This window comes from Rhinichthys klamathensis, unplaced genomic scaffold (assembly GCF_029890125.1).
Source record: "Rhinichthys klamathensis goyatoka isolate OS25496 unplaced genomic scaffold, OSU_Roscu_1.1 h1tg000101l_1, whole genome shotgun sequence".
NCBI classification, from domain to species: domain Eukaryota; kingdom Metazoa; phylum Chordata; class Actinopteri; order Cypriniformes; family Leuciscidae; genus Rhinichthys; species Rhinichthys klamathensis.
In genome coordinates this window covers 1,500,787-1,516,239 of record NW_026606640.1, presented here as the reverse complement: position 1 = coordinate 1,516,239, position 15,453 = coordinate 1,500,787, and the positions used below count along the sequence as shown (strand labels likewise).

The 15,453-nt window shown below is 40.1% G+C and overlaps 1 protein-coding gene across 1 annotated transcript; it reads left to right on the top strand.

The window, feature by feature from the left end:
- Positions 1 to 11,961: 11,961 nt before the first annotated feature.
- Positions 11,962 to 14,940, top strand: ppp1r3cb (protein phosphatase 1, regulatory subunit 3Cb). The gene is made up of 2 exons (XM_056253093.1): positions 11,962 to 12,135; positions 13,284 to 14,940. Exons 1-2 carry the CDS (start codon positions 12,122 to 12,124, stop codon positions 14,224 to 14,226), a joined length of 957 nt encoding a protein of 318 aa, XP_056109068.1. The 5' UTR covers positions 11,962 to 12,121; the 3' UTR covers positions 14,227 to 14,940.
- Positions 14,941 to 15,453: the final 513 nt, after the last annotated feature.

Genomic DNA, 15,453 nt, shown 5'->3' with positions numbered 1-15,453 from the left:
GGCAGGCTGGGCCTCCCCGTCCACATTTGTTAGGTTTTATAACCTGGAAGTTCCCGCCTTGCAGGCTAGACTTCTGTCAGTGTGAGCTGTGGGTTTGTCCTGCACGGATTATCATGCTCGGACTCCCCTCACGCGACGCTAGCTCTCCTGGTTGAGCTGCGCTATAGGTTGAATGATTATGGACCGGCGTCGCCGCTCTGTATACCCTATATGTGCTTATAACATGTGCTGGCCCGCATTGCTTGCTGGCCACCTGTTTCCCACTTATCTATGTTCCCCGGGAATCCCTGGGATTCATGTAGTGGAGGCTGGGCGCGCACGGCGTTGACTATGGGTTCCCGTAGCGTAAGCTAGCTAACGCAATACGAGAGAACCTCTCATAAGAGAACGATACTCGGTTACTAACGTAACCTCGGTTCTCTCTAGAAGAGGGAACGAGTATTGCGTAACCTGACCGTGCAGGCGCCACGAGCGTCTTATCGCTTCAGCTGATGAAACCAGTGAGACAACCTAAGCCTGCCTGTTATACGCTAAGCCACCCCCATTTCGGCGGGCTATGGCGCGTAAGGGCGCAAAGCGCCCTCATTGGACGTGACGTCACGCGCAAGGCTCAGTGGTAGGTTGCAGCAGTTGCCGCAGGGCAACCAATGAGCAGGCAATATGCCCGCTCAAGGTCTGCTAGCTGCTGCACTGCGTTGACAATAAATACAAAATTAAGGATAATTTTTGGCTTCAATATCTCAAGCAAAGATGACTTTACCCGTAGCGTAAGCTCGTTCCCTCTTCTAGAGAGAACCGAGGTTACGTTAGTAACCGAGTATCGTTTTTTTCACATGCTTTTGCAACAGGACGCGGCGCTGCGCTGCGCTATGAAACCCATTCATTTCAATGGCTTGCGCTGCGCGAGGACGTTTTGAAAGCGCAAGCGGATCTAGCTAGACCGGAAATAAAACAACAGGCACGCCACACACACTTGTTTAGGCTTGCGAGCCGGCCAAATAGTAGGTTAACGTTACGTTTTGAGTGGATGACGAGCGCGAGACGCCGAAATGGATGCCAATAAGATTCTGAATGGAAAGTTTACTTTTAAAAAGTTGCCAAATGGTTCCATTGACAAGACCAAAGTGATCTGTGTGTTTTGTCATTGTGAACTGAGCTATCATCATCGCAGCACGTCCAGTCTGAAATACCACTTGATGATGGCCAAGCACACACACAGCTGATGCGAATTCTCCGCCCCCTCGTCAATATCAGGACCTCGTCAGTATTTCTTTCACCCTTTTATTGATGGACAGTGTTACATTGTGTGAGAGATTATTTGCTCCAAGTGAGAATGTTAGTGTGAAATTGAACACAGTATTGTCAATGTTGTTTTCAATAAAAAAACATTTGCACAAAGCAAGCCGATCCACTTTTCCATGTTGATAAGAGCATTAAAATGAGAAAAAAATAATGGGAAAAAAAGAAATCAAGAGACATTTAGAATAGATAAAAATGTGCGATTAATTGCGATTAATCGCGAGTTAACTATGACATTAATGCGATTAATCGCGATTAAATATTTTAATCGTTTGACAGCACTAATATATATATATATATATATTTGCACTATAAACAGAAATTCAAGGGGGTAAAATTAATTTCTTTCTCAAAACTGAGTTGATTTCTATGTGATCAATTTATGTATAAGTGATTTCACACATGATCACTGGTGTAGGTCGTCAGTAAATGAGTGTGGCATGTAGAGAAGTCCATCTACAGAAGCCAATAATGAATAAAAATAAGATTATTTGTATTATTTACAAAATTTCATCATGTTTTCATAGCCTACATCAGTACGTGTGCAAACACCGGACTTCGGTAAGCTCAGATGTGTGCGCGCGCTGCAGTTGCTAGGAAACAGACGCGCGCGGACATGGATTTCTGTCGCGCGGGTCAGCTTCTGTGCCCCAGTAAAAGGGGTCTAGCAACGCCCCTGGGGAAACGCATACTTGTGGAGGCCCCGCGGCCAGCTGTGCGCCAGTGCGTCCGTGCCGAGCGTGCCCTCGGTCAGGGAGTAAAACAGGTCGCAATGGGACGAGTCGTGGGAGGCAAACAGGTCTACCTGCGCGTCCCCGAACTGATCCCAAATCAGCTGAACCGACTGGGGATGGAGTCGCCATTCTCCAGGAAGAGGCTGAACTGTGAGAGCTCGTCGGCTGCACAATTATGCTACTGTACGCTACTGTCGCTGTATTGTCTGAGCGGACTAGTACGTGTTGGTTCTTGAGCAGCGCCAGAAAGCGGTGCAGAGCAACGCGTACTGCCAGCAACTCGAGGCAATTGACAGGCCAAAGGCGCTGGGGTCCAGCATGTCCATTGCACATGGCGCCCCAGCCTGTGGCAGAGGCATCTGTTGAGACAACAACATGCCTGGAAACTCGATTTAAGGGCACTCCGGCCAGTAGAAAAGTGAGGTTCGACCACGGGGTGAAAGTCTGACAGCAGGTCGTAGTAACTGGTACTCGGAACGTGCCTTGATGCCATGCCCACCTCAGTACTCGATCGCGAAGCCAGTGCTGAAGCGGTCTCAAATAAAGCAGTCCGAGCGGCGTTGCTGTGGCTGCGGATGCTATATGCCCCAGGAAAGTCTGAAATAACTTGAGTGGAACCGCACTCTTGTCCTCGAATTGTCTCAGGCAAGTCAGCAGTGACTGCGCACGCTTGCTCGTAAGCTGCTCGCACATGGCGACCGAGTCGATTTCCATACCGAGATAAGAGATCCTCTGCACGGGGCAAAGTTTGCTCTTCTCCCAGTTGACCCGAAGGCCCAGACGGGCTAGGTGCCGGAGCACAATGTCCCTGTGTTCGCAAACCTGGTCTCGAGAGTGAGCTAGGATCAGCCAGTCGTTGAGATAGTTCAGGATGCGAACCCTGTGTTGCCGTAGCGGAACAAAGGCTGCCTCGACTACCTTCGTGAAGACGCGAGGAGACAGGACTAGCCCGAATGGGAGGACCGCGTACTGGTATGCCCGCCCCTCGAAAGCAAACCGTAGAAATGGTCTGAGTTGAGGAAGAATGGAGACATGAAAGTAGGCGTCCTTCAGGTCGATCGCTGCAAACCAATCCTGCGACCGCACACACTGGAAAATGCGTTTGGCCGTGAGCATCTTGAACGGAAGCCTGTGAAGGGAACGGTTCAAGACGCGTAGGTCTAGGATTGGTCGTAACAATGAAGTAGCGGCTGTGGAAGCCGGACCTCATTTCGGCTGGAGGTACAATCTCGATCGCACCTTTTGCCAGTAAGGTAGCAACCTCCACACGCATGACAGGGGCATTGTCACCGACCATAGTGTAACGGACTCCGCAGAAACGAGGAGGAGATTGCACGAACTGAATCGCGTAGCCAAGCCTAATGGTTCTCATGACCCAGCGGGACAGGTTGGGAAGCTCTAACCAAGCTCCCAAGGACTGTACCAGCGGGGTCATGCGAACTACAGATGTACCACCGGTGAGGCGGAATGACTGGCCCGAACAGGGGAGGCATAGCGTCCCGGCGTGGGGGCACAGTCATTAACCGCGTCCTGACAGAGGAGTCCAGGGAAGGACCAGCGTTCCACGGGGGCCTGCTCTGCCAGGGGTCTGGTGACAGAGGGGGACGAGAGTTGCGAGGCTCGTGAGAGGCACGCAATGGGTGTGTCAGTTCTTTCTTTAACCACATTAGGGTGCTGCCCGCCAGGGGGCGAGCAGCGGGGAGTGGAAAACAAAAGATTCTCCCCCGGCCCTCCACCAGGGGAAGGAGAGGACCTGCTACCCTCTCCTGGAAAGAACTGAGTGCCATCTCTGAGCAGCCTGTCTCAGGAGCGCCGCTTGGCCTGGTGTTTAGCGGGGCGGGGGGTTGGAGCAGGCTGGGACGCCTTCCTGCGACCACCTCCACGGCGTGCCCCGGGTGAAGGCTTTTGCTGGGGCCGAGCGGGAGGGGCAGGAGCCGCAGGAGGGCGTCCTTGGCGGCGAGCAGGCTGAGGCATCTGTGCCGACGGCTGGGTGGAGGCAGTAGCGGGCCGTCGGGGCAGAATGTGTTCCGAAGCGAAAATATATATATACATGTTGCCAGCGTCCTTCCTTTTATACCCACGAGGTAGGGTGGAGTTACGCTATGTACGCTACGCTATGTACGCTAAATTTCTCGAAGTTGATAGGCTTTCTAAGCGAAACCCCATTCGTCGTCACAACGTAACTCGTAGTGACTACGAAAGGGAACTACACTTCAGACTCTACAGGCCTCAGTTCATGGCAAAACTTATTAGAAAAAAAAAAAAACGGACAGGTATGGCTTCTTTGGAAGGGTTACCAGGAGAAAGCTTTTACTCTCTAAAAAGAACATGGCAGCACAGCGTAGGTTAGCAAAGTTGCATCTGAACAAACCTCAGGACTTCTGGAACAATGTCAAGTCAAGTCACCTTTATTTATAAAGTGCTTTTAATACAGATTGTTTTTAAAGCAGCTTTACAGTGATAACAGGAAAATAATGCAACAAAGTTTGTTTCTGCTGTACAGCAGATCTAGAAGAAAATAGCGTCATAGTTCAGCTTAAGTAAGTTCATTGATGGTGCATTTTTGTTGTAAAACTTTTAATCATTTAGTTCATTTATATATACTGTAGCGGCTCTGGAGAAAACAGTGATGTGATCGTACAGCTCAGTTCAGTTCTCATATAATGGTGTCAATGCAGGCAGATCAAAAATATTGTGGAACATTAAGTGTCCCCAACTAACAAGCCAAACGCCAAAAGCGACAAAGTATTGACACGACAGTAGCAAGGAAACAAAACTCCATCAGGTGACAGAATGGAGAAAAAAAAACAGTTCTCCTCTGGCCAACGAACAAACAGTGTATGATTATCATTCAGGCAGCATTATAGGTCAGAAGTCAGATTGGATTGGAACATTCAGAATATTTATCTAGTGCTATCTGGTTGAAGATCAGAGTCATCATGCCGGTATGGGGACGGGTTTGTTAAGGATCAGTGCCGATGGCTGTCGTGTCGATGAGGCCTTCACAGGGGAGAGTCTAGTTGACACAATCTCTGCTGACACTTCAGGAATGCATTGTGGTCTTGTCTAGGCAGAGGTCCTCCATCTGATCTGGATATGGCCCGGATCCAGCTGACTACATCATGCACTGTGGTCGTGTCTAAGCGCAGGTCCACCATTTGTTCTGGATCCGGCTCGGATCCGGCTGATTACAGTAAACCTCGAAATAAACAGAAAGACTACTATAACTTTAGTGTAGATGCCATTCTTCTTATAATGTAACGACTACATCATGTGTTATAGGAAGAGTTCCCTGTACCTTTGGACAGACAAGACCAACGTGGAGATGTTTGGCCATAATGCACATCGTCAAGTTAGGCTTAAACTAAATGCAGCATATCAGCACAAACACCTCATATCAACTGTCTATCACGCTAATGGAGGGTTGATTATTTTTGGCTTGTTTTGCAGCCACAGGAACTGGGTACCTTGCAGTCAATGAGTCGACCATGAATTCCTCTGTATACCAAAGTATTCTAGAGTCAAATGAGAGGCCATCTGTCTGAATTTGTCATGCAATAGGAGAATTATCTCAAGCACACCAGCAAATCTATACAAAATGGCTGAAAAGGAAAATAACACTGTGGGTATTACACTGGCCCAGTCAAAGTCAGACCCCAACTCGATTAAAATGCTGAAGCGGGACTTTCAGAGAGCTGTGCATAAACAAATGCCAGCAAACCTCAATGAACTGAAGCAAAGTTGTAAAGAAGAGCAGGCCAAAATTCCTCCTGTTACTGTCACACAGAAAAGGATTCCTTCAACTTATTGCGGTAACACTTTACAATACGGGTGCACTAATAAGCATTAATTCATGCTTAACTAATGCACAGATAATACTGAATTAATGTGTAACTAATGATTATCTAAGCTATTCATTAATGATTACCACATTAGGAACTAATTAAGAGTCTGTATGGTTAATGTATCAGTTCATACATGAATTGTTATTAATTAAATATGTAATTGTGAATTAATTCCCTAATAACTCATTTTTTTAACTAATAGTGTTAATTAATATGTTAATTACCAGAATGAGCCAAAGCCTTGTATTTCAACTTCCAGATAATACAGGTACACTAATATGCAATAATACATGATTAATTACTTTATTGTTAGTGCAAATTCATGTGTAAATTACTACAATTACTAAATAACTAGTTAATAACGATGTGCCTCAACAAGTAAAGTCATAACATAATGATACCTTTGCAAATCATTAGCTAATGATTAATTAAAGCAGACAACTGGAAGTTGAAGTGCATAGCTTTGACTAATTGTGGTAATTAACACATTAATTTACACTATTAGTTAATAACATATGTTATTAAGGAATTAATACACAATGACACATTGAATTAATAGCAATTCATGTATTACTTAATCTATTAATCATATAGACTCTTTATTAGTTGCTGATGCAGTAATCATTAATTAATGGTTTAGTTCTTCATGAATCATACATTAACTCATGATTATCTATGCATTAGTTAAACATGAATTAATGCATATTAGTGCACCCGTATTGTAAAGTGTTACCCTTATTGCTGCTAAAAGTGGCTCTACAAGCAATTGAATCATAGGGTGTACTTAGTTTGTTACCCATGCTTTTCCATTTTGGCTTTATTTTTGTTAAATAATGACACGGTGTAATATGTAATTTGTTGTTGTTCATCTGAGGTTGTATTTACCTAATTTGAAGACCTGCTAACGAACAGATGATTTTTATTATGTTCTGATACGTAAAACCATAAAATTATAAAGGGTGTCCTTTCTTTTTCCACATGATTGTGTGTGTGCGTGCGTGCTCTTCTCTCTGCTCATGATATAGCCTATATAGTTCAGTGACTGCTAATACAGCCATCGAGCAGCAGATGGTAGTAACAGGCTTTAGGGAACTTGTTAGTTATATGTAAACCTCAAAGCAAGACAGGCAGATGATAATGAGACAAAATGGATCATTTTAAATACCTCTTTTTGTTTACTTTTGAAGTTGCAATTTTTCAAAGATACAAAAGTATCTTCTGTCAATTCAAGAGCTATTGTTGTAACTGAATTAAAAAGATAATTTGAAACCTACATTTATAAACACTTGAAATACCATTTAGAATTTATTAAGTATGTAATATTTTGGGCTTATAGGAGTCTAATGGACTCTTACACATTCTGATTCGATTACACTGGTTTGGTTCTCCAAATACTGCTATTCTTGCAATAGCTCTGTAAATATTGCCACACTATGCAAAACTAACCACACTTCAGCTGGTCAAACTACCTCAGGTCACTGAAGAAGTGACTACGTAAAAAAAATAATTTTTAAGAAAAAAAAAAAATGCCAGACTGAAATGACTAAATCCTTGCAAGCTCTGTCTTGTTTTGGACTCTCTTTGGCTTAATACATGTTTGCATGACTGCTGATATGGTCAATATCAAGCACACTCCCTGCATTGTTCAACCTACCTCAGGAAATCATCTATAACCAACACCACTCGCTGTGAAAACAATAAGCCTGAAAGTCAACCCAATACTCAAAATGTTAAATAAAGCCCCAAACATATAGTCCTGTTTATGTGAGGTAAATGAATTCTTACTGACCATCATCATTAACAGTGTAAAAAGAATTTGATTTGATTAGTATATTTCAGCATTATGCTGATGGCCAGCTATAGCTAAATTGATTGTGAAGGCTGTCTGTGAGCTTCCTGTTTTGCAAGTGTGCTTAATGGACCATAGTTGTTTGAAGTTTCCACTCTTGAGATAGAGACTAGTATTGGCAAAACTGCCTCAGACGTATCAAAAGGAATAGAGGACCTTCTTAAAAGGTAAAAAATATATTACATTTTGCCCAGACATCAGTTTTTTGAATGAACATACTTGCAGTGGACTCAAAAACTTATTCTAATATATTTGTTGATTATGTGTCTTTCATTGGACAATGGATTTTGAAAAACTTTATACAATTATGAGTTGTCTTTTTCTGGCTCATGCATTTATCCAAAGTATTAACTATAATAAAATATTGAAGCAATAATTCTTATATAAATTGCCTTCAAAAATCATACAAAACAATAACATAATTGACAAAAAAAGGCTTGCTCGTGTGTGTGTGTGTTTGTGTGTGTGTGTGTGTGTGTGTGTGTGTTTTACCGGAAGATGGCAATATCCGAAATCCTTGTCCTTGTGGGGACATTTTTTTTGGTCCCCATGAGGAAAATAGTGATGTTTTTTGAAAATATAAAAATGCAGAAAGTTTTCTGTGGCTATAGGTTAAGGTTTAGCAGATAGAATATACATTAGGCTATAAACATCATTATGTATATGGAATGTCCCCATAAAACATGGAAGCACGCGCACACGTGTGTGTGTGTGTGTGTGTGTGTGTGTGTGTGTGTGAGAGAGAGAGAGAGAGAGAGAGAGAGAGAGAGAGAGAGAGAGAGAGAGAGAGAGAGCTTTTATCTTTTATTTTACTTGTTTAATATTATTAGTTTTATAAGTGTTTATAGCCCAAGTTAACCTTATCAACATCATGAAGATACTGTACTCTGTATTTTGTTCATTCTTATCATAAATAATAGTCATCTTGTGATAATCATACACTTCGTAAACTGTTGCGATATGGATCTGGCTAATGTAGGTCACATTACTCAATAGGCTGCTGTCATTGCAACATATTGACCATCTACTGTGACAGCAATAGAGCATGACAGCTTCATAAATGTTTAAAACCCACAAATGACTGATTGGTATTGAATGCTCTGTGCCATAATCTTTAACACCAATGCCTTGATCTCGCTTTTATGAACAGGGTTCCCACTCATTTTGACCATTGATTTTCCATGTTTTACAGACATTCATGATTATGGGGTAATGTTTTCTAAAAAAATAATTTCAAAGTGATTACACTCATCAACCGAAATTTCTAACACAATTGGAAAATTCATCATTTTCCCGCCATTTCCCTGATATTTTTCCATTCATGAAGATTTCTACCTAATTTAAATCAGTGGGTTTCTACCTATTTGCATGTAGATTATAAAAGTGTAAACTTGACAAGCTAAGGGGAAGGGAAAGGACAGGCCAGATTCAAGCCTGCATCTCCATGAGCCATTATGTTACAATATGAATTACCGACTGTGCCACAACTCAAGCAGCAGTTTCCTTGTTGTGCCACAAGTAGGCTAAGCAAAGCCTATTAGACTTGCAAAAATGTGACAAACTAACAACCTCCTTATATCTAAATGTGTGAAGACCGTAGCACTTCAAAATGTATTTATAATATTTATAATCCTACAGTGGCACTTGTCTATGCAAAATAATAAAGCAAAGGAAATAACAAACCGCGCGTCATCGGGTCGACAGGCTATCTAAAATTGGGTGACGCTCTTCTCCCGCCTCTATCGCAGCTCTCACCCTATGGCAAGCCGGCTTAACATTTAATCATTTAAACCTACTAGTATCTATTTTCATGCTACTAGTACTTATTTTTTAGATACTAGTATCTATTCAATTAAGTACTAGTACTTATTCATTAGCTACTAGTGCTTATTCTTTAGGTACTAGTGCCTTTTCTTTAGATACTAGACTAGTGCCTTTTCTTTAGATACTAGTGCTTATTCTTTAGGTACTAGTACCTTTTTAAAGATACTAGTACTTATTCATTACTAGATACTAGTCCTTATTTATTAGATACTAGTGCTTATTCATTAGTTACTAGTACTTATTCATTAGATTATAGTGCCTATTAAATTGGTACAAGTACTATTCATTACTACTTATTCATTAGTTACTAGTACTTATTAGATACTAGTACTTATTCATTAGATACTAGTACCTATTATATAGATACTAGTACTTATTCGTTAGATACTAGTACGTATTTCAATAGTGACTAGTAACTATTCTTTTGTTACTAGTAACAAATTGATTTTTTTGCCATTGACTTATATGGGGACCTGTCATTCATATATCAACTATTCAGTTCTGACTAGTATGTATTCCAATTGTGACTAGTACATATATATTAGGTACTAGTACTTATTTTTTAGATAGTGCCTATTACTATATACTAGTATTTATTCAATAAGTACCTATTTATTAGATAGTAGTATCTTTTGTAATTGTTATAGTAACTATTCTTATCTTACTAGTCAAAACTGCTTTTTTGACTTTATGTTATGACTAGTCAGAACGGCCACTGTAGAGTTCAATTAAAAATCTTACTAGTAAAATAAAAAATCTTAACATTTGGAATAAATACTAGTATCTAATAAATAGGTACTAGTATCTATTTAATAACTAGCTAATGAATAAGTACTAGTATCTAATGAATAAGTACTAGTATCTATTTGTTATGAACAATCAGACACAGATCCAAACGCAGCGTAGGTTTATTTACAGGATAGTCAGACAGGCAAGGGTCACAGACAGCAGACACAGCATAGGAGACAAGGCTAAATCACAATCCAAATACCAGGCAGGAGAACAGAGGCAGGTAGCAGATGACACGAGATCCAGGGAACAGGCAGAAGGTCAATGGGCAGGCAGCAGACAATCGAGGAGAAGAGGATTCAGCAAGGGTCGTAAACACAGACGGGCAATCAAACTAGGAAACGCTCAGAAGCAGACTTGGAATCAAGACTAGATATCAGACTGGATTACAGACTAGGAGACGCTAGGAATTGAACACAACAGTGAGTCATACCTTCATTCAAGACTTCGCAATGGGTGATAGTGACAGTGAGGTATAAATGTGTGTGGAGCTGTGTGTGGAACTAGATGCAGGTGGGAGAGTGATCAATGGAAACAGGTGTGTGCGTGATCAGTTCAGGGTGTGTGCGTAAACAGTCCAAGGAAAAGCAGTTCAGAAGTGGAGTGCCCTCTCATGGCATTCGAGGGCAATCCAGCCGATCATCGTTACACTATTGAATAAGTACTAGTATCTATTTAATAGGTACTAGTATCTATTTAATAGGTACGTATCTATTTAATATGTACTAGTATCTAATGACTTAGTACTACTAGTATTTATTGAATAAATACTAGTATCTAGTAATAGGTACTAGTATCTAAAATATAAGTACTAGTACCTAATGAATCTACTAGTATCTAATATATATGTACTAGTCACAATTGGAATACATACTAGTCAGAACTGAATAGTTGATATCTGAATGACAGATCCCCATAGAAGTCAATGGCAAAAAAAAAAAAAAAAAAATTGTAACTAGTAACAAAAGAATAGTTACTAGTCACTATCGAAATAAGTACTAGTATCTAATGAATAAGTACTAGTATCTATTTAATAGGAAATAGTATCTAATGAATAAGTACTAGTATCTAATAGTAATGAATAAGTACTAATATCTATTAAATAGGAACTAGTAGCCTATCTAATGAATAAGTACTATATCTAAAAATAAGTACTAGTAATGAATAAGTACTAGTATCTAATGAATAAGAACTAGTATTTAATGAATAAGTAGTATATTTAAAAAGTTACTAGTACCTAAAGAATAAGCACTAGTTTCTAAAGAATAGGCACTAGTCCTAAAGAATAAGCACTAGTAGCTAATGAATACGTACTAGTACTTAATGGAATAGATACTAGTATCTAAAAAATAAGTACTAGTAGCATGAAAATAGAGACTAGTAGGTTTAAATGATTAAATGTTAAGCCGGCTTGCCATACACCGCTGGGATGATCTGCCAGTGCCTTGCACGCGCGCCATGGCTGATTATTTCCTGCGCGCTCATTGCTGGAACACTTCGCTCTCGTGCTCTCCCATTGGCTCTCAGGATGGGTTACCGTGAACCAATGCGCGCAGAGGCTCGATGTGCCGGCTGAACGCTCGCTTTACTTTTGCAGTACAGCTGGACCGCGAAGGGGGCGTGCCGGTGCCGCAGCAAACGACTGTTCGTCAGCGGGTTTTTAGTTATGGTGGTCGTCACGTTTTTAAATGAAGTTTAAAAGCACGTAGGCAAAACCTTTACTTGTTTAAACTATAGCAGAACAAACGTCTGTCGTTTGGGAAACAAACCACGGGGTTTCAATGAATTGCACCAGGTAAGAATACAGAGTGCGTCATAGGGGGTTTATCACTTATCACTGAGCGCTGGAAAAGATTACCTCTGAATATCACTTATAATTTAGATTCAATTTAAAATATATTTTTTTATTTAATTAAATTATTATTTGGACATTGCCAATGTTAAGCTGTTCTTACTAGTATATATGTTTATGTTACTAGTATTTTTCTTTATTGATAGTAAAATTGTAATAGCTGGTGATAATTGGTTAACTGTCTTTTTCAATTCCTCTGTGTATAGATATTTGTAAATGCATCAGAGACTAGTAGGCTATTTGGTCCAAAAGTGACTACTAGCCTGCTACTAATCTATTTGTCACTATACTTCATATGTCATTTACTACTACTACCCTATAGTCACAAGGTAACTATTATATTCTATTCTTTTTTTTAAAACTAATTTTACCATGTGAATTCTATGGGGTTTCATACAGATTTCACTTTTATTCACTTTTGTCTAGACTAGTATTGCATAATTATGTTGTTTAAGTATGGGTACTTACTTATTCTTTCTAGTACATAATCTAGTTTCTAGTCTCTGTTATAGCTTTACTACTTGTTAGATACTTGTACCTGTTTATGAGACACTGTCTATCCCAAATGTAACCAGTAATATTTCTTATTTGAAGTAATGACTAGCCAGATTGCCTACGTTATAGGTAAAAATCACTGTCTATCCCACATGTAACCAGTAATATTTCTTATTTTAAGTAATGACTAGCCAGATTGCCTATGTTATAGGTAAAAAAACAAAACAAAAATGTAACTAGTAACAATTGAAATACACACTAGTGTCTAACAAGGTACTAGTGACTTGTAGTGAAAACTGGAATCGATATTTTAGTTTTGTGTGTTTTATACTTTGTTGCTTTTGGATTTATCCCAATTCTTAACTATACATCTGGCATTTTGTCATATATTAAAAATAAATATTTTAAATATTTATAATTTGAAAAGCTTAAACCAACAGCTATGGCTCAATTTTTTTTTTTTAATTGCTTAATCTAGCTGGACAATAGTGGTTTTGTTTACTCAATCTCTTAATTCTGGGCAAATCTTTATGTGACTGTCACATCTCCTGCTTAATTGGTCACTGTAATGTTTTTCACCATTGTCTTCATGACAGGGTTCTGCAGATACTGAACCCCAGGCCAATGCCAAGTCCAATTATGCCTGTGGATGTGGCAATGAGAATCTGTCTGGCACACTCACCGCCTCTTCGCAGTTTCCTCAGTTCATATGAGGACTGCAAGTCCAGGTACTTAGTCAACCAGTACAAACCTCTGCGATCCTGCATCAGCTCCAAGACCGACGTGAACACTGCCAACCTAGGATGGAAGAGTCCCGAGACCAAAGCTAAAAAGAAAGTGGTTTTTGCTGACTCCAAAGGCATGTCTCTGACAGCAGTCCATGTGTTTAAGGAATTCGAGGAAGACCCCATGTTAGATCTGCAGTTTGAATTATCAGACCTGGAGGATGCCATTGTGGGCCTAAAGGCTGAGGAGAAGGAGAAGAATTTGATTTTGGACTTTCCTCAGCCTGCCGCAGACTATTTGGACTTCCGAAACAGTCTAAAGAAGAACCTGGTATGCTTGGAAAACTGTATAATTCAAGAGAGATCACTCACCGGCATGGTCAAAGTGATCAATGTAAGCTTTGAGAAGGTCGTCCATGTGCGAATAACATTTGATTCATGGAAAAGCTATGCTGACATTCCTTGTACATACATGAATAATGTTTATGGCTGCGAAGATGTTGACACCTTCTCGTTTTCCATCGACCTTCCAAGTTCTGTGGCCTCACATGAGCAGGTGGAGTTCTGCATATCCTACAAAACACATGATACGACATTCTGGGACAATAACGACGGGGAAAATTACAAGCTGGTACATACAGAGAACGACCCCAGTCAGGCCAATGTCACCCAAACGAAGACAACAGATTTTAAGAATCAAGGCAAACGGCCAGAGATGGAGTTTGATCAGTTCGGGAGCCCGAGAACATCTAGTGGATTCTTCCCCGAGTGGCAGAGCTGGGGTCATATTGAGAACACTACCCCCTACTGGTGACAGTTCAAGACCCTCTGACAAATTTGAAGTAAATCTTGTAACAAGGGCAAATGCAAATGGAGCGCTTGGTTCGTTTCAAAATTGACTTATGAAAAGTCTGAAGAGTAGAAATTAGCAATGACACCCTCAAAAGAAAACTCTTTTTGGCCATGTTTGTCCAAATTATTTCATTGTTGGTGTATGTTTTTGAGATACACGTTTAGCTTAAAATTAGATGTTTGGGCTCTGAAATGATGCAAATTTGAGACCATGTTAAACATATGGCAGTTACTCAGAATGAAAAATGTTGGTTTATGTTATTTGTCTAAATTTGTAGCACACTATGTACGCTATTCTGTAGATCTGACATGAGGTAAACCAATAATTTTCATAACATAGATGCCTTCCTTTGTGTTTTTCTGTGATTAACTGTAATACAATGGCATCATTTCGGATATCTTTACATATGTCCTTGTATAAAGTGAACAAACTTACTCTGAAATAGATTCTTCAAAACACTATTTTGTCACCTTGAAGGGTAAAAATTTTGTTGTTACCCATCTGAAATCACTGAATTTTGGGAATCCTGCTTCTGAAATGTAACTGGACATAAATATGTAATTTAAGTCATCCTTAAAAGGATGGAAGTTCTGTCATTTACTCAACTTCATTTCATTCCAAACCTGTATGCATTTCTTTCTTCTAACACAAAAGAAGATAAAATATAATGATATATAAAGAAAGTAAATGGGGTAGAATATTGTTTTGGACCCCACTGACTCTCTTTGTCATTATATGGATAAAAACAGTTCTTCAAAATATCTTCCTTAGTGTTCCACCGAAGAAAAAAAGTTGTAAAGGTTTAAACGACATAAGTGCGAGTAAATGATGACAGAATTTTCGGTGAACCAATTTTGGGTGAACTGTCCCTTCAAGAGCAGCACTGCATAAAACATGTTATTCTTATATTATGGAAGTGGAATAATCTGGTACAATATGAGATTGCTTCATATTGAAGTTTGTGTATCTCATTTGATAGTACCAGTTTATCGGTCACTTTTTAGTGAATGCACTAAGCATGATGCATTGTAAGGGAGTCCATGAGAGATAATGATGCCCATTAAGTGCTAAATCCCTGCTGTTGCACTTCCGATTTTTCCTACGTCTGATCTACTTTTTTAAAGCTCCACTCTTGATGTATTTTACACTTCTTTCCTACAACATTTTTGCTGCTATGGTTTTTGTGTG